Below are 19,023 nucleotides of genomic sequence, written 5' to 3' on the forward strand. Positions count from 1 at the left end.
GTGATCTGGTAGTGATCCGTTGAGTCCATAAGACCCGCCCAGAACCAACCCCGCTGCAGAAGTATGGACATTATGAGAAACATCTGGTGGCAGATTGCACGGAAGGGGCGGTCTGCACAGTGAACTAACGGAAGACGCCCAGCCGCTCTATATAGCTAGCATGCAGCAGCACGTGCAGATGGGTGGTTGGGCGTCGCGAGGAGCTACCTAGTCGGCCCGAGAGGTGCCTGCGCAGGCGCAGAACCCATTTGCTTATGGACTCAACGGATCACTACCAGATCACCTGTTATAGGTAAGCAACCTGTTTTTCCTATATCTCAACGATTGTCTCCTCATGGCAAGCACCTCCTCCCCACCCCACTGGTACCTACTACACTCCTTGCGGTCTACTATCACTCTCCTAAACTTAGGCCTCCAAATAAATTACTCAAAATGAAAACTCACTCCAACCAGATGCATAGAGTTCTTGGGCCTCCTTTTCAGCTCAACTCAAGCAAAGTTGTACCTCCCAGATTGCAGGATACAGGCCATCCTCTCGTTATCAACAGAAGTGAGTTCTCGCCCATACCACACAGCTCGAGTAATTCAGCAACTCTTAGGTTACATGGCTTCCACAACCCATGTCCTCCTTCACATACAACTCCAATCCAGGATCCTGTAACAATGATTCCTCCAAAACTTCCACCCATAGACAGGCTTGCAGTCCTGTTGCCTATGCACATCACTACACATACACCGCTCTCTTCACTGGTGGAGAAACCCCAACAGCCTCATTGTAGGCTTCCCATTCCACCCACCGTGGCCCCAGTTTGTCCTCACCACAGACACCTCGGAGAGCTGTTGGGACGCTAATATGCTGCACCTCCACCTTCACAGACTATTGACCAGAGCCGAGGCCTCTCATCATATCAACTTCCTAGAACTCTTAGCAATCTTCAAGGCCCTGCGAGGCTTTCTCCTCCTCATTGCTCGTTCTGCGGTAACAATTCAGACAGACCACACCATGACAAAAGCATACCTGAACAGACAAGGCGGCACATCCTCTCCTCCACATCTCCATCAAACTCTGACTCTGGTGCATCCTGCATGCCATCACTCCAACAGCTGTTCACATTCAAGGCAAAACCAATATCCACCGGACATCCTCAGCAGGACTGGTGGCGTCTCCCACGAGTGGCAGATGGACCGCCCAATGCTCTACTCTCTTCTGCCATTGGTTCAGACCAACAATAGACCTCTTTGCATCCCAACACAATACTCAAGAGCACGAATAGGCTGCCATTCCCTTGGCGATGCCTTTGCCATTTGCTGGACGGACCTCTCGGGTACCTCTTCCTGCCCATACCCCTGATTCCCATGATCCTACTAAAAATTCTGCAAGACCAGCCAGAGTGCATCCTCATCACTCCCTGGTGGCCAAGGGGACCATGGTGCCCTCGCCTCCTTCATCTCTCCAGCAGCCTCTACAAACACCTCCCAGAGATCCCTCACTTCCTCACCCAACGATCGGGCCGTCTACTCCACCCTGACATCCTTCAACTTCATCTCACTACATGGTGATTCAGACCTCCTTTCCATAGGAGCTCCAACGTGTCCTCTCCATGGTCTGCAAACCTGCAACTATCAAATCCTATTGTCATAAATGGAATTGCTTCCTTAAATTTCTAGCTTCCAAGAACGTTCCTCCTGAGACTGTTTCTACTCAACATTTATGTTCTTACCGCCTCGCACTTAAGGAATCTGGCTTAAAATTGCCTTCCCTTAAGGTACACTTGGCCGCCATTGTAGCCCATTCCCCCTTTCACGCTCCTGGTTCTGAGGCTCTATTGTTTGTTTGTTTGTTTTTTAAAGGACTATCTCACTTATAAAGTCACCTTTCTCATCACTATAACTTCCACCAGACGTGTTAGTGAGCTTAAGAGCTCTCAGGGTGGACTCGGCTTACCTGATGTTCCACAAGGACAAGGTCATCGTTTGCACAGACATCTCTTTTTTTTAACCTAAAGTGGTTTCCTCCTTCCCTCCTTCCCCAACCCTTCGGACAATACTCAACGCTGTCTTCGTATCATCGATATACGCCGAACACTAGCATGCTATGTTCATCGGACTGGTGTACCTCCCAATCCCTTTTCCTCGCACACTTGGGACCCAGTAGGGCTGTACAAGCCTCTCCTCAGACTCTCTCTCATTGGGTCATTTGGACAATTACTTTATGCTACCAAATTGCCAAGAAGCTCTTTCCATCATCAATAAAGGCGCATTCCACAAGAGCCGTAGCAGCCTCTACAGCCTTCGACAGAGCCGTGTCACTTGACGTTATCTGCCAGGCCACCACGTGGGCATCACCTAACTCCTTCCCACAACACTGTGCCCTAGACATCTGTGCCCAGCAAGGTGCTGCCTTTGGCACAGCTGTGCTGCATGTGCTCTTCACCTGATTCCCACCTCCGGGTAAGATTGGCACAGGGTGCAGCTTGCTATGCTCCCATTCGTGTAAAGAACAGAGATCCACGTCGAAGAACGACAGATTGCTTACCTGTAACGGGTTCTTCTAGTGGTCATCTGTGCTCTTACACGCCCACCCATCCTCCCCTCTTTAGTCTTTTTCAGATAGCAGACTCGGAGACTGAAGAAGGAATCGCATGCAGCTGCGTATCACCAGAGCGGGGTGGGGCTACCGCCCAAACTCTGGAGAAAAAAATTTAGCTTGGGAAAACTCCGACGAGGTCTCTGCGCAGGCGCAAAGCCCAATCATGTAAGAGCATAGATGACCACTAGAAGAACCCAAGTTACAGGTGTCATTTCTTAACTTGAAGGCTTCTTCATGCTGCTGGTCTCGAGGACCTCTCAGCCTGCCCGTTCTGCATCCTGGCCTACCCCGGGGAACAAATTGATTTCTTCTGACTTCTCTGTTCCATATTGCTATGTGTTTCCTCCTGTCCTTGAGCTTTCCGTGTTTCTTCCTGTATTTGCCTCTTTCTCTCCATCCTTCCCAGGCACTTAAAGGCTTTGATCTAATTTACATAGTTCTGCCTCTGGAGCAAGTGGGAAGGATAAACCACACAAGAGGTCCTCGAGACCAGCAGCAGGAAGAAGCCTTCATGATAAGTAACCAGTGCTCCATTCCCCTTAGAAGTTGCAGCTAAAGCACACATTATCCTGGAAATGAAACCGATCGGAGGCTTTGAGAGACCATGATTCAGTAAGCGCACAGTGCAAAGCTGGGGTAGGAGGGCATTGTCTAGAAATCTTTTCAGGGCCTGGATGTCTCTCTTGTGAGCCCTGGAATGTAAACGTAGCTCAGACAACTCCAGAGCAGAGCCTCAGTTTGCTAATGAACCAAAAATGCCCTAATTCTGATCTCCATCCCCAGTCCCTGTTCCATGGAGTCAGTCGTGAGGAATGTGAAAAGTTAATTTTGTTCTCTAAAAATAGTTTTAACTTTCAAAATTAAGTTGCATTCTTTCCAGACATCATTATAAATAGGCAAAAAGCTGACATTCTGAGGTCTTATTTTCTGTTGCCTTTAAAAAACAAAAAAATTAAGGTGATCTTGGGGTCAAACAGTGTTTGGAAACCATAAAGAGGCCAGGGAGGGATGCCAGTAGATATGAGTATTCTTGGGAGCATCTGAGGTCATATTGGCACAAACTCTAGCAGCTGCATGCAGGTTATGAGAAAGATGGATGTTCCAGACTGTGAGAGTAAAACATGTTCCAGGCTCAAATCCCATCCCCCATAGAACATGCAATATATGGCACTGACTCCAAAGACTGGGGTAATCTTCCCATAGATGGGGGAGAATAATCTCCTACCTTCTGTGGTAGAAAGCTACATAAACACCTGTCTGATAGGATTTGTGGTTTTAAATGTTCAGTATAGGCTGCAAACAGCAGAAGAGTTCCTTGAAGTTTTTATAACCAAGATAAATGGTGTATATGCCAATATGTGTGTGTTCTTTCTTCTTCTTCTGTTGCCCACTAGACCACCTTTTATAATAAGATCATATGTCCGTGTTCTAGCCCTTGCCATTTACACCCCATTTGAGGCTTCTGCTTAAAATGTATGGAGGCTTCATGGGATGTATGAAACCAGGGAGTCATCTGTAGGGGTTGAATGCAGGAGATGTATCTCCAGACCCTCTTGGTTGTGAAGCTTGCCTACTGGCTTTGGAAAGCTCATTCCTTCTCAGCATAATCTATCCTTGTGGAGTAGTGGAAATGGTTCTTACAACTTGACCTAAGCCCTTGGCACAAGGCAAGAAAAATACCCAAGCCCATGTTTTAACAGGAAGACCTGCCATATTGAAATATGTCCTTGTCTCAAATCAGTTGCAACCTTAAATAAAGACTCCGCTCCCATCTGTAATATGGGCTTAATGTGGACCTACCTTGCAGGGTTGTTGTAAGAATTATAAGATCATGTGTGTGAAGACCTTTGAACACGCTAAAGGTGGTATATGAATGTCGAGTATTTTTACATTTCATTGTCTTCTTTAGGGAACAATATTCCCGAATGATCACAGAACAAGAAAACCTTGGAAAGGTAGTTTTGTTTTGTTGTTAAATTCTTTCTTCTTCCTAGCTTTGCTACATTTTACATTTGTCAGTAGTTGATGATGGGCCTAACATATAGCCCCCAAGAGCCACTGTTTTAGCACTGGAAAATTGCCTTCTCAAAATAAACTATGCTAATGATTCTAAAGTCGGCTTCCTTCAGATAATGCCTAAGCTAGTTGACTATCTTCTACAGACAGCCCTTTCCCCGGAACCCCTGGGTTAAGATACTGTCATGCAGACGGTGGTTTGCCAGATCACATTTGAAGTGGTATATAAAGCAATTGGCTGCAGACGATGTATTTTCCAGCTGTTGTCTTTGGTGTCTTTACACAAAGGAGCTGTGATACATTTGATGTAGCTGTGCTGACAACAGCTCCTGCCGTGTTCTGTCAATTTTTAGTTTTTTGTGTACTTCAGGATTACACACAAATAATTCAGGTTTTTTTTACTTCTGTCGGTAATTTCCTTATAAATCCATTTCTGTAAATTGTATACTTGTAAGAGTCAATTTCGCCCCTAAAGCTTTATTTTTAGATTTTTGCCATTTCAGGAGCACAGTTTACAGTATGCTGCAAAGTCTTGAGTCAGGTGACCAATCTGAATTTAGTTTACAAAATAGATGCAGTTTAACCTAATTAGAAACCCGAGTCATGTGTAACACTTTTTGTAGGCCTGAGAATGCTTTGCTTTATATTGCCTTTTAATACTGCTTAAGACTACAATCCTATGCACAGTTACTAGGGGGTAAGCCCCACTGAACAGAATGGGACTTACTTCTGAGTGAACATCAGAAGCTGCCTTCTACCGAGTCGGACCATTAGTTCATCTAGCTCTGTATTATCTTCCCAGACTGGCAGCAGCTTCTCCAAGGCTGCAGGCAGGAGCCTTTCTTAGCCCTACCTGGAGATGCCAGAGAGGGAACATGGAACCTTCTGCATGCAAGCAAGCAGGTGCTCTTCCCAGAGCAGCCCCATCCCCTAATGAGCATATACTACAGTGCTCACACATGTAGCCTTCCATTCAAATGCAACCAGGGCAGACCCTGCTTAGCTATGGGGACAAGTCATGCTTGCTGCCACAAGGCCAGCTCTCCGCCTTCTCTCTTCCTTCTAAAAACAAACAAACATAGGAAGCTGCCACATACTGAATCAGACCATTGGTGTATATAGCTCAGCATTGTCTACCCAGACTGGCAGTGGCTTCTCCAAGGTAGCAGGCACGTCTCTCCCTCAGCCCTTTCTGGAGATGCCAGGGAGGGAACTTGGAACTTCTTCATGCAAGCATGCAGGTGCTTTTCCCAGAGTTACCCAATCCCGTCAGTGGATCCTGCAGTTCACACATGTAGTCTCCCATTCGAATGCAAACTGATTCAGACCAGGGCAACATGCATAGAATTGGGCTATTAATCCTCCTTTGCAGAAAAGGTAAAGTGTGCCATCAAGTCAGTGGCAACTACAGAGCCCTGTGGTTGTCTTTGGTAGGATTCAGGAGGGGTTGACCACTGCCATCTCCCCTGCAGTATGAGATGATGCCTTTCAGCACCTTCCTAGATCACTGCTGCCTGATAGAGGCGTTTCCCATAGTCTGGGAAACACACCAGCGGGGATTTGAACCGGCAACCTCTGATTTGCTAGTCAAGTCATTTCACCACTGTACCATGAGGTGGCTTTCCTTTGCAGAACTGTAATAAAAAAAATTGGGGGCATACAGTGCTTAACAGTGATTTTTTTTACACCTGAGCAGCCCCAATCTAGGGGCTCTGAGGTGTGTGAATACCTCGGCACCAGCAGCCATTGCTCAGTGCTAGCTCCGTGCACACACAGCAGCCTGCCGAAGCTTCTGCTCATAGCTCAGTAATAGCTACATGCTGCTGCTACATGCTTTGCTTGAAGAAAGCTCCAAGTTCAGCCACTGACACCCCCAGTTAAAAGGAGGGAGCCCCTTTATGAGAGAGCCCCATCGAGAGCTGCTGCCAGTCGGCAGAGGAGCGAAAGGCCTGACGCTGGTTATTTATTGGTTTTAAAGTCTCCTCCCGCCCCCCATCATGCATAGTTGTGGGGGGCGAGGAGGAACAAGAGGGATAAAGGTTAGGAAACGGGAGAACAGAGTGTGAACTACTAGTTGAAGAGTGATTCCAAGTCAGCAGGCATGAGTTTCTGACCAGTGGCTGGACTGGATCGAAGCCAGCCTCATCTGTCTGAATGCCAGCAATGGGCTCTTGTGTGAAGGTCAGAAAGACAAAGATTCACACTTGGCTGTGCAAGCTCACAATGAAACCTTTCTCGGGAAGGTTTTGATTCTTCTTTCTCCGTGATAGAAACTACGAGAGAAGCAAAAAGCCATCCGGGAGAGTCACGGTCCAAATCTGAAGCAAGTGAAGATGTGGCGAGATTTCGAGCTGCTCATGAAGTGCAAGAAGGATTGTTTTCTGAAGCAGCAGAACCAAATGTCCATTGAGCAAGTCATTCAGGAAGGAGGGAAAGACCGGCTGGTCTTATGAATCTGGCGGCGGCAGCTGCTGTGTGTCCCGGGTGTTTTGAATGGGAGTGATTTCCTCCACTCTTCTCTGGTGGAGATTGGTTTGGTTGTCCAACTGTTTGGACCAGAGTTAAGTCTCACGTTGCCAGTGCTTAGGGGCTCGCTGGTGAGGCGTGGCTGGAAAGGTCTCTGCTGAAAGAGGATGGAGTTGGTTTGGGAACTAGGCGCAGACCTTTCCAGCCACCTCTTGTATGAAGGAGAGAAGACAACTCTCGTTTCAAGGGTGCTGAATTTGTAGCCTGTCCAGAGGGCTCCCAAGTTCACACTGTGGACTGGGCTGGGAGAGCAGCTTCTGCGGCACTGGGCTGCCGAGCCAAGCTGACTGGCAAGAGGTCCCTCCATTCCACTCCATCACGCACAAAACCAGCATCTTCTTCCCTCTGTGCGCTGGGAGGAGGATGCCGGTAGGTGTTCCAGAGCCAGGCCTCCATTCTTCACACTCCCCCAACACCTTGAACATGCGTTTCTTCCAAATATGTGTGCTGCCTTGCAACTTCACTTAATGGCTATTCTTTACATGGCCTCTGTAGCCACCACAGGGTTCAGAAGATGAGCCTCGTGAACTTGCTGCAGCTTTACCAGGCCACTGCCCTGTGGCAAAGGGGCAGGCGACGTCTGCCATTGGAAGAGGGCCCACTAAGGTTGCTCACTCGGAACCTTTGTAACACTGTGGCCATGTTGCAGAATTCTTCCCCCTTGGAGCAGTTTCCCTTTGTGGAAAGAGTACATCCAGTGGTCCTTATGGCTTCTCCTAACTTGCATCCATGAGTCCACCTGGTTGTTTCCAGGTCAGAAGAGTTGGTGGAGGGGATTACCACCACCACCACCCCGGCCTTCATAAATTGCCACACTTCCTTAGACTAAAAGCTGGAACTCAAGCTCAGGAGAGGCAGAGTTCTCCTTGAATTTCTGAGGCTCTTGACCAGTAGTGAAGTCGTTTAGAAACATGTGTCTTTCCCTTGAAATAAAGGTATTCTAACCTCTTAAAACACTGCTCCAGCTTTTGACATTTTAGCCTTCCCTGATGTTCAGTTAACATATCATGCGGCTTTCTGTATGAGCTTTTTTCCTGGGTAATATTTGGATTCAGTGGCTGACATCCTGATGAAATCACTCGGCAGAAGTCCCACTGAAATTAATAGGACAAATTAGTTATGACTTACCTGAATTATTAATTTCAGTGAGACTGCCGTCATGGCTACCTTGGCCTGTTCATGTCTGCAGTACTGATCCTGATGCATTTGGGATGTGAGGCAGGGTCCAGATGTAAGCAGCCTGTGTGCCTGACAGCCTTATCAGGGCAAAGTAGCTCTGAATTTGCTTCTTTTCCTTGAGGCCTCAATGGCCGGTTGAAAGGACTTGGGAGTTTGACTGCCATTTCAAAGCCTGCCCCTAGAGCCTTTAAATCACATTCATTATCCTCTAAATCGTTTAGCCTGTCGCCACAGCAGTGGGTGCTTCTGAAATCTCAGAGCAGCCATTAGAATAAAGACAGAAATAATCTTTCAAGCTTCTCACGTTTTACCCTAAGAGCAGAGAGATTCTGGGAAGATTTTGATGTAACTTGGTTTTTTCCACCACTTGCAGGAAATACAATGCCAGTATGTAAAATCTGTGAACATTGTGCTGGTAAGATCCCAGCATTCCTGCCCCGTCTATCTACTCACAGAGATTTCCTGCAAAGCTCACCTTAATTACTGTTGTTTGTACAGCACCATCAATATACACAGTGGTTTATTAGGAGTATTTGTATATTTATGTTACTGGTATTGGAGTATTTAAAGCCCTTTTCCGTTTTCATTTGGGTGAAACTCAAAAGAAGCTAGCCGCCAAGTAACTGAAAATTTTGTCAGAACATAATGAGACCACAAATAATAATAGCAAAACAGCTGCAATGATGCCCAATTCCTGAGCGGCTGGAACCAACCAACAGCAAGAGAGGCAAGCTTTATTAGAGCTTTAAAAAAAAACAATTTAAAAGCAGCAGCTACCTGCTCTCCCAAAGTGTTTGCTGTGATTTAAGTACAGTAAAGTTGTGCCCTCGAGCCGGTGTCGACTCCAGAGCCCTGTGGTTGTCTTTGGTAGAATACAGGAGGGGTTTGCCATTGCCATCTCCCATGCTGTGTGAGATCATGCCTTTCAGTACCTTCCTGTATCGCTGCTGCCCGATAGAGGTGTTTCCCATAGTCTGGGAAACATACCAGCAGGGATATTTAAGTAGGCAATCAGAAAAGCCAATAGTGCTAGGCCCAGGCGAGCCTCCATGGGGCAGCAGTTCCTTTCGAAGTGAGCCCCGTGGTGCTCCCTCTCGCTCAGACCTCTGTCCAGGCCTGCCCTGCTGCCACCAGAGGAGTCTCCAACTGGACCTGGGCACTTCTATTTGCAACTACAGTCCCTCCTATGAATACCAGTGTCGTGACGGAATAGTGCTGCCTCTCACGGCCACCTGCTGGACAGTTAGCAGGGAAACATTCAGCAGAGCCTCGTGTTTAGTGGGAGGAACATTGTTGTACTCCTCACAACAACCCTGTAGGGTAAGTCCGTATGATCATTCCATAAGCCAGCGGAGGGACTTCTACATAGAAAGGGGCAGCATCAGGTATAACCAGTTTAAATACTGTGATGGAATCCTGTCTCAGTGCACACCAAACAGAGACATACTTTGCTCTTTGGAAACGGCAGACTGTTGTCCAGGCACTGATGTTGTAGAACATTGCTATGCCCCCGCGGGACTAGCAGGTTAGCGTTACGAAAGCCTCACTGAAATGAATAATGGGGTCGACTAGTCGAGCCGACATGTTAATGAGATTTAGAAGAGGGAAAAGAAACTAGGAATAGCTGTGTGAGAACTGGGAACCCCTTTCTGAGCTTTGGGGTCAGAAGATGATGTTTTGTTGGTGTCTATCGTGACAGCGCCTGTGTGGCAGAGTCTGTGGTCTGAATGCAAAGAGAAGGGAGGCGAAAGGACTAGAGGCTTAGCAGCACCTGCTGAACGGAGCCCCAGCGATTGGTGCACTTGCCCCCCGCCCCTTCCTCAGGTCCACTTTGACTGCTGCGTCATTCTGTCTGCCCTCTAGAAGGGCAAACGGATTACGCACCTCAAGAGCATCTGAAATGAGTTTCTCAGCTGAAGCAGAAAATTATAATTATCCAAAGAAAGGGGGGAAATGGAGGAATGGATAAAGTGAGTGTCTTCGGCTTTCATGCAAGTGGACATTCAGTGATGCAACTCTAATGGGTCTTGTTCGGTGACGTTCCCCCGCCCCTCCCCGCCAACCAGTTAGAGCTTTCTGGGGAGTCTTGGTAGAGGAGGGGACTCTGGCTGGCTCTGACGATTCCTTCAGCTTATCACTTCTCCTATTAGGGTTAATACTCCAGCTGGCTAATAAATTAGATTACACACATTCAGTTTGGAAAATCACCTGCCTTTTCTTGGTAATGTTCCAAAGAATGCTTCAGAATCAGTATTCTGTTAGCATGGATGTTTAAGATGTCCTCTATCTCTACCAAGGGCTTGTTTCCAAGACCACTGATCTTGGGATAACACTCCCTGAACTCATTCCAACTGTGGCCCAAAGTGGGTGTGAAATCACTCCCAGGCCAGTTCCTCCATTTATTTAAAATCCTGAGGCTGCTATCAGCCAAGCGGTGAGGGGTGGACATAGAGGCACACGCTGTTGTGGTCCACTCTCCATGGCCGTGATCACCCCTTTCATCTCTGACATTGGGGTCTTCATTTGCCCAACTGTACCACCCTCCATCCTCTGAAGAAGCTGCCCTGCTCTGCCCTTTCTTTTCTGCCCCTTATGCCTGGAGCCTCTTCCCCGAATGCCCCTGGGAGGCTCCCTCTCTGACCTCCTTTGCCCACCTTTCCCATCAAGCAAGAGGGAAGGATTGTACTCTCCATGCCCTGCTGGGGAGCTCCAGCAGCATGTCCTTGGAAATGGCATGCTGGAGGAGATGGTCCTTTGGGGTAATGTAGCAAGACCATGGCTATGCAACTTCCAGATATAACAGGCAAGGCTTGCACTTTGTGCAAATCACGAAGGCTGCTGTAAAAACACGACACATGACTAAGCTGATGTGCTACACAAGGCAAAAACACACACACACACACACACACGAGACTTTGACATGTCGCACTCGGTGCAAATGATTGGGTTTTTAAATTCTTATTACGAAATATGTCTTTGAGTCATTCGGGAGCTGGAAGTCTGCTATAAACTGTGGGGGGTGGGGAGACTTGTTTTATGTGAATGCAGAATTTTCTGAACAATAAAACAACTTTAGACATCTCTTGGCAGTTGCAAATGAAAAAATTTGGCCAAAAAACCAGAGAATTAACCAGGTCAGGAAATGCAGATTACAGGGAGATTCTGGAAAACAAACATTTACCACCCCAGCAGTAGTGACAAGTTGAGCCTGGAGTTTAAGGAAATCCCCACCCCTGGTACCCTGACCTGCCAAAGTACACACTCACTGAGCAATCCTCCATTCAGAAGAGTCTTTGGACATGTAAAGAGATACACATTTTTTTCTGGCACCTTCTCATGTGAACTGTCCAAAACACCTTCCAAAAGCCCAAGGCTTGGGTTCAAATCCTCACACAGTCATGAGGCTCACCGGGAGGGGCCTGGGCCAGTGATAAACTCTCAACATCATGTGGTTGTTGTGAGGAGCAGGTGAGTGGTGAGCTGCTAGATGCTGCCCTGGACGGCTTGGAGGAAGGAGGGGGTGCAAAGGTGATGCAATAGAAGGACCTACCTGGAAAGAAGATCATTTTCTCCTAGATACTGACAAGAAGCCGTTTTGAGGTGAAAACTTGCCAAGGAAGTGTCTATGCCTTCTGGCAACATGAGCACCTTCCAGACAAGGAGTTGGAATAAGACACAGAAAGGCTTGTTAGATGTTCTGCTTCCCATTGCCTGCATTTTTTAAAAACAGAAAACATTGCATTCGAATTCTTTTCATGCGGAACCCATTAGTATGCTCCTGGCATACGGTAGCTCAAGCCTGCCTCTCTATTTTCCCTTCCTTGCCATTATGCCCTGCGGGTGGATCTGACTGAACGAAATGGAAGCTCCCTCTTAAAATAATAATTGAACAATACAATTATAAGCATAAATGCACCACAGAGAGAGAGAGAGATTGTATATGTGTTGCAAATCGTGGCATATTTTATCTGGAAAAATTAACAGTTGTTAATTTCATCAGAATGTGCTTCAGAATTTGTTTTCAGTCGTAGATAATGGGAAATCGGAACAAGCCAGTTCAAACATGTGCAGAGTAACACCAATTATCCCACACATCTGGGATTAGAATGCTAGATGTTGGAGCAGAGGGTGCCTCCAAGAAGCAGGCTGAAGTCTGAAAAGCTGTTTAAAGACAACTCAATGCTCAATCCATGCACACTTGGCTACTTTTTGGTTCTCTTACAGAAGAGCCCTTTTAATTTTAAGGTGATGGGTCGAATGACTCCATTCTAAGGCCTTCCTTTGGCCACAACAGTCACAAACATTTGTGCAGCTGATGTGGCACCCAAAGGCTCTTAAGCAAAATTGCTAGAAGCGAGTCCCATTTAATTTAATGGAATTCCCTTCTGAGTAAGCCGAATGCTTTGGACCAGGCTGGACCAAACAGCTCTGCACCCTTTGCAGTGTTCACACCTTGAGATCTCCTCACGGACCTGATCTGGGAGTCATGGGCTTCTGCATATTTTTTTCTGGGGAATGGGGAAATTGTATACATATATATATAAAGCAAAGCACCTGCTGATCCACATTAATGGGGGGGGCTGCCCCTTTCCCCTCACCCATGCTGGGAGCACAGTGTTTTGCCTACACAAGGTATCCAGCTCCCATTTGCAAGTTTCTGTGCGGCCAGAAGCCAGTCTGGTGGCAGACACCCTGAACATTCAGCCACGATGGCAGGTGTCAACAACTTGTCTACCTCCCCACTGTGCACTCCAGGATCATCCAAGTCCCAACAGGCCTGCAGCTCTATATTAATTCTTCCAGGGTCAGCCCAGGTCTTGAATGTTCTGTCTGTGGCTCGTACCTGTAAGGCGGGCTCAACCTGACTCAACCTTCCTGCTCTCCGGTTTGGCTCCCAGACCCTGTTGCCACCTTCTCATGGTTCCACATGGAACTGCCTTCACACTAGTTCTTGCCCATTTCACAGGGGGCACAGGCAGGAGATCATCCTGGTACGCCACCCACAGCTCAACTTTATCTGTAGTCCCTGAAAATGTGTGCCACCATCAACGTGTTCGTCTTTAAGGTGCGGTTCCACCACAAAACGGGCCTGTCAGAGAGATGTTTACAGCACACCCCAAATGCAATTGAATTACAATCCAACCAGGAGGAAATGGCTATGGTTCTTAGCTTTGTTGCCCAGCCTGTTCCAACCTTGGAAGAAGTGGGTTGTTTCTTCCCCCACTTGCTAGTGAGTCAGCTATGTCAAAACAAGTGGCCAGCTTTTATTCTAACACGTCTGGAAGAATTTGATTGAAACTCTCTATGTCCAGATAACATCCAACAAAGTGCCCCCCTCTTGCGTTTTGTTTCAAGATATTTTTGGAAACGCCACAAGTAACCTTGGAGCGCTGAGATGCTTTTCCAATTTAGGACTTCGCGGCTGGCCTAAAGGGAATATGGATATTCTTTAAACATTTTGAATCTGTGCACAAACAGCAACATCTTTTAATATGTTAATACGTGGCAACGATGTAAAGATCCGGGTTTCTTGTCCTGATATGTATATTTTCCTAGAAATCTCATTCGGGTAAAGGATCTAAGTCAACAAACTACTTCTCAATACAAATTTTCAGAGGTTTTCTGGCTCATGCTTTTATGTCGTCAAAAGGTCCTGATGTAATTTGAACTGAATGGTGCTTGTTTGTCTACTCCCCACTCCCGCCTTTCTTTTTAAGTAATTCTAATTAGGCTTTTTAAAATTACCAGCATCAAAAATCCAATGCTAAGCCAGACTTCATGCAAATTCTAAATGAAGACACTTTGCAGTCTTTGCACGGGCTCTGTAATGGTTCTGTCACCTGCTGGAGCATAGAGGAAGAAAACAACAACACTAAGTGCTTGCTGAAGGCTGCATTCGTATAAACAGAGGGGCTGGATCCACTGGAAATATCAGCCCCACTGCTAAACCCCATGGAAATTAATAAGATTTTCAACCAGGTGTTTGCATGACCTGGTGAACAACCTGTGTACGCTTCTATCCCCTCCAAAGGCCTTAATGCTTTTTGGCTGGAACTGCAGCTACTCAGGAAGGAGAACAAAGCACATGCAGCTAATAAGCTGCAAATGCTTCCTAGGTTCCCTCTTTGCCTTATGGCTGTGCCCTGTGTTACCTTTTCAAAAGCAAAAGGTCAATCAGAACACACAACAGACAACTTGCACAAAGGAAGAATGTGGCTCAGGATCCCAGCAGATTGGTTCCTATGCTCCTGGTGGATGTTTCGGGGCTGGTGGATGTGATGGTAAGGTTGCCAACTGGCTAGAAGAAATTGTTATGGCTCTTAACAGCAGCTCTGATGTGCAGAAATCATCCCATGAAGCTTTTCACACCATGGAGATAGGCATTAGCACCTGACTATATCTGCCCATCAAGGTGCTGATCAATGCATAACCACAGTGGCCAGGCAGGGCTGGACTGGGGGCACCGAGAGGGCGCCAGAATGTATATGGGGAGGGCGCCAGGTTTTGAGCAGAATAGGTAATTAAGGGTGAGAGTTGGGGCGCAGGGGCACCGCGTGGGTAGGGCGCACCGGGAATATGCCCTGTTGACCTATGGGCCAGTCCGAGCCTGTGGCCAGGTGAAAAATTGGCCAACCCTACCAGTATCCACACATAATTCATCTGGATAGCCACTGCACAATTATCCCCACCACCACCACCACCACAGAGTTCATATGTCGTCAAAAGCTGTATGGCAGACAATACAGATGCACACACACCCCAACCGCCAGCAAATAAATGTCAGATGCTCTGGAGATGACCACCTGAGAGAGGTCAGCTGGTCTTGGAGAGGAGAGCTGGTCTTGTGGTAGCAAGCATTACTTGTCCCCTTATCTAAACAGGGTCCTCCCTGGTTACATATGAAAGGGAGACTAGAAGTGTGGTCACTGTAAGATATTCCCCCTCAGGGGATGGAGCTGCTCTGGGAAGAGCAGAAGTTTTCAAGTTCCCTCCCTGGTGGCATCTCCAAGACAGGGCTGAGAGACATTCCTGCCTGCAGTTTCGGAGAAGTCACTGCCAGTCTGTAAAGACAATACTGAGCTAGATGGACCAATGGTCTGACTCAGGATATGGCAGCTTCCTCTGTTCCTATGTCTTTTAAGAGCGGAGGAGAAACATTGGAACTTAGAAAAACCTGGCTTTGGGCACCATCTTCCAGCAATTTTAATTCAATTAATGCTTTCTAGAAGTACCAGCTAACGCTCAGCACTTAAAGCACCAAGTGCTTTGCGTCTCTCAAACCTTAATGGGTTCCAGTAAATTCTGAGTCATTCACTTCTCAGGCATATACAGGTGAAACTTGGAAAATTAGAATATCGTGCAAAAGTCCATTAATTTCAGTAATGCAAATTAAAAGGTGAAACTGATATATGAGACAGACGCATTACATGCAAAGTGAGATAAGTCAAGCCTTAATTTGTTATAATTGTGATGATCATGGCGTACAGCTCATGAAAACCCCAAATCCACAATCTCAGAAAATTAGAATATTACATTGAACCAATAAGACAAGGATTGAAGAATAGAACAATATCGGACCTCTGAAAAGTATAAGCATGCATATGTATTCAGTACTTGGTTTGGGCCCCTTTTGCAGCAATTACTGCCTCAATGCGGCGTGGCATGGATGCTATCAGCCTGTGGCACTGATGAGGTAGGTATTATGGAAGACCAGGATGCTTCATTAGCGGCCTTCAGCAATTCTGCATTGTTTGGTCTCATGTCTCTCATCCTTCTCTCGGCAATGCCCCATAGATTCTCTATGGGGTCAGGTCAGGCGAGTTTGCTGGCCAATCAAGCACAGTACACTGTATACTTTTCAGAGGTCCGATATTGTTCTATTCTTCAATCCTTGTCTTATTGGTTCCATGTAATATTCTAATTTTCTGAGATTGTGGTTTTCATGAGCTGTATGCCATGATCATCACAATTATAACAAATTAAGGCTTGACTTATCTCGCTTTGCATGTAATGCGTCTGTCTCATATATCAGTTTCACCTTTTAATTTGCATTACTGAAATTAATGGACTTTTGCACGATATTCTAATTTTCCGAGTTTCACCTGTAAGGGGTGTGTGTGTGTACATAAGAGAGATATAATCACTCCTGCAGGGATTACTCTGAGCCAGGATCTGGCCTAGAGCTAGTTTTCCGTTCAGTAAACCAGGGTGATGGACTTTGAACTGGCCCCTGAAGATCTCTCTTTGAGAGTAATTTGACTGCAGCAAAGAGCTGGTGATCACGTTCAACTCAGTTAAAAGCACAACCTGCTGGTTTCTGCAGATAAAATCTTGCACCAGGAGCAGATCCGGTCAGTTTTGTCTGGTCAGTTGGGAACCCAGCCTATAACTGATAAGGATAATGTGAAGCAGTAAGAGTGCCACTAGGCATGTGCAGAATGCCTCTCCATCCCTCCAGGGATAAACTAGCACTATCCTCCTCACATCTCTGGGAGTAGGCAACTGACTTCCAGGCCAGAGGGCATGGAAGGCCATGGAGAAGCAGTGATGAGACTGCACGTTATTTATAATATTTCTTCCCCACCCTCACTTGTTGCACCTGCACCTATTAAAAGCACAAAAGGCCTGACAATGTTGGGGATCTGATTAGGGTAAAATGGGACAGAAGAACACTTACAATACCATCTAAATAAGCTTGGAGCTGTGCTTGGGGAAGAGAGTCTGGTCTCAACTTCTAATCTGCAATGGTAGCTTTAAAGGAAATTCTCCCATGTATCCACCTTTGCAAAGGCACATGATGATCCATCTGAAAATTACCCCCATCCCTCCACCCCGGATATAATTTTGCCTTGAGTCTGTTCACTTGCCTTTTAAGGTCTTGATGCTTTCTTGAGAAACATGCTTTGTTCTATGCCCAAGTCCCCTTGGGAATGCAACCAGTAACATCTGTCTTTAATCGTGTGTCTCAAATTACCTATTAAAACACAAAACAAAAGCAAAGGTTTTATTTTAGAAGCGTGTGCTGCAAATGAAAGCAGAGCAACATGCTTGGGAAACCCTGCACCATGTGGAATGCTCTCCGGTGCAATTTAAAACAACACAAATTATGATGGCCTTTGGGCTTAGTGCTGGCAAGAGAGTGGCAAACTGATTTAGTGTCACTGCAGTCTCCCGATAAGGAAATATGATAAGGAAACACGACCAACCAAGGAGTCAACGGCATGCTCTTTTGTACAAGGTGTTCTTTCAATGGATAGGCATCCACACAGCCTTGATGAATCACCATCTAAGAAACCAAAAACGCAGCCAGGATCTTCTGGCACCTTCAAGATCAACAGTGTGAGTGTGGCACAAGCTTCCGTGGACTAGAGCTCATCAGAGGCATAAAAGGCCTGTAAATAGCTGAATGCAAGGAGTAGCAGTAGGTCGGCGAGATTGCTGTGCAGATTCCAAAGGAATGCTAGGAAGGATCAGAGGGATCCCTTCACCAGAGGCCATCACGGGTGATCATACTTCGTAGCGGCGTTGGCTTGTGGTGGCAGCAGCAACAACAATGCCTTGTGGCACCTTAAAGTTGAACCATTCTGAAAAGTTTCATCTAAAGATTGTATTCTAAAATTTATTCTAAATATATTTAGGACTAACAAATGTATCTGATGAAGTCGATTGTGGTCTATGAAAACCCAGGGCTGTGCCAGCACACAGTACTCATGGGCAGCTGCCAGGTCCCAAGCATTCAGGGGGATCCACCGTGGACTCCTGTTTGGACCCCTGGGAGGATTAGACTGGGCAGCCCCCAACCCCTTATCTTGGTGGCAAGTGGGACGATGGGCATGGGAGACGGAAACGAGCCCTGCATCTGCCATTGTACCCACTATTCCTGCCCAGATAAGGGGTGGAGAATAGGGTCCACTGGAGGGCACTTTGCTGAGGGCCCCCTTTGAACGTACTGCTGGCCCTGAAGATGCCTCAAGACTCTTTGGGTCTTTTCGTAATTAGTTTGTCTCTTTCGCAGTGCAGTGCTATAGTGCGAAACCAACTCACATTTCAGATTAAGTCCAAATTAAATAGAAGTGAATTTGCTGGTGAGATCTAGGGTTTCGTGCTGGGGCCTCCATCTGAAGTATTTCTTATTCACATGTGTATTCTGTCCCTCATCTTGAGACCCCAGGGCACTGAACAAGATATTAAATACAAACTTAAGATTTAATTTAAAATATACTGGGGGGTGGGTGGGAATGATACCTGACAGGTCAGCAGCCGGGGTGAAACCCCCTCCCACCTCTTTCAAGTTGTTTAAATGGCAAAGTTGTGTTCTTTTTCATAGAGCCTGCATGGTTTGTCCTACGCATGCAGCAGAAGGGCATTGTTGGCAGGTGATGGCAGAGATCATGTTGTGGGATGAGCAGATGAAGGAGCTATTGATGGGATGGCTGGTGCTGTTAGGCTGCTGGAGTGGATTTGGGGGCAGAGCTGGCATCAGGCTCTGTTACAGAACCTGATCCCTGGGTTGGAGTCTCTGTTAGATGGCTGCTGCTGATGAGTAGCTGCTTGAGATTAGGGAGCTGTCCATCATAGACAGCCTGCCAAATGTCTGCCATCGGAGGATAACACTTCATGCCTCTGGCAAAGGTGGCTGTAAGCCACAGAAGACACTGCCACGGTGAAATTATTGGGCTTTAAGCTGCCACAAAACTCAGTGGTGCTTTTGC

The 19,023-nt window shown here is 46.7% G+C and overlaps 2 protein-coding genes across 12 annotated transcripts in view; one reads left to right on the plus strand and one right to left on the minus strand.

Annotated features, from left to right (window-relative positions):
• Window positions 1-11,392, plus strand: part of IFT81 (intraflagellar transport 81) — a 51,551-nt gene extending 40,159 nt beyond the window's left edge. For all 7 annotated transcript variants that reach the window (XM_053279644.1, XM_053279647.1, XM_053279648.1 and 4 more), the window contains 2 exons: window positions 4,500-4,545; window positions 6,877-11,392. In XM_053279644.1, coding sequence (XP_053135619.1) covers window positions 4,500-4,545; window positions 6,877-7,059 — 229 coding nt within the window. In that variant the 3' untranslated portion in view covers window positions 7,060-11,392. The remainder of the gene's footprint in view (window positions 1-4,499; window positions 4,546-6,876) is intronic.
• P2RX7 (purinergic receptor P2X 7) overlaps window positions 1-19,023 on the minus strand; it is a 104,020-nt gene that overhangs the window by 63,904 nt on the left and 21,093 nt on the right. For 4 of the 5 annotated variants that reach the window (XM_053279651.1, XM_053279653.1, XM_053279655.1 and 1 more), the window contains 3 exons: window positions 17,179-17,285; window positions 14,057-14,151; window positions 11,862-12,022 (listed from right to left, as the gene is read on the minus strand). In XM_053279651.1, coding sequence (XP_053135626.1) covers window positions 11,862-12,022; window positions 14,057-14,062 — 167 coding nt within the window. In that variant the 5' untranslated portion in view covers window positions 14,063-14,151; window positions 17,179-17,285. The remainder of the gene's footprint in view (window positions 1-11,861; window positions 12,023-14,056; window positions 14,152-17,178; window positions 17,286-19,023) is intronic. The other variant, XM_053279656.1, reaches the window with a different exon arrangement.

The sequence above is a fragment of the Hemicordylus capensis genome, chromosome 15, assembly GCF_027244095.1.
Source record: "Hemicordylus capensis ecotype Gifberg chromosome 15, rHemCap1.1.pri, whole genome shotgun sequence".
NCBI lineage: Eukaryota > Metazoa > Chordata > Lepidosauria > Squamata > Cordylidae > Hemicordylus > Hemicordylus capensis.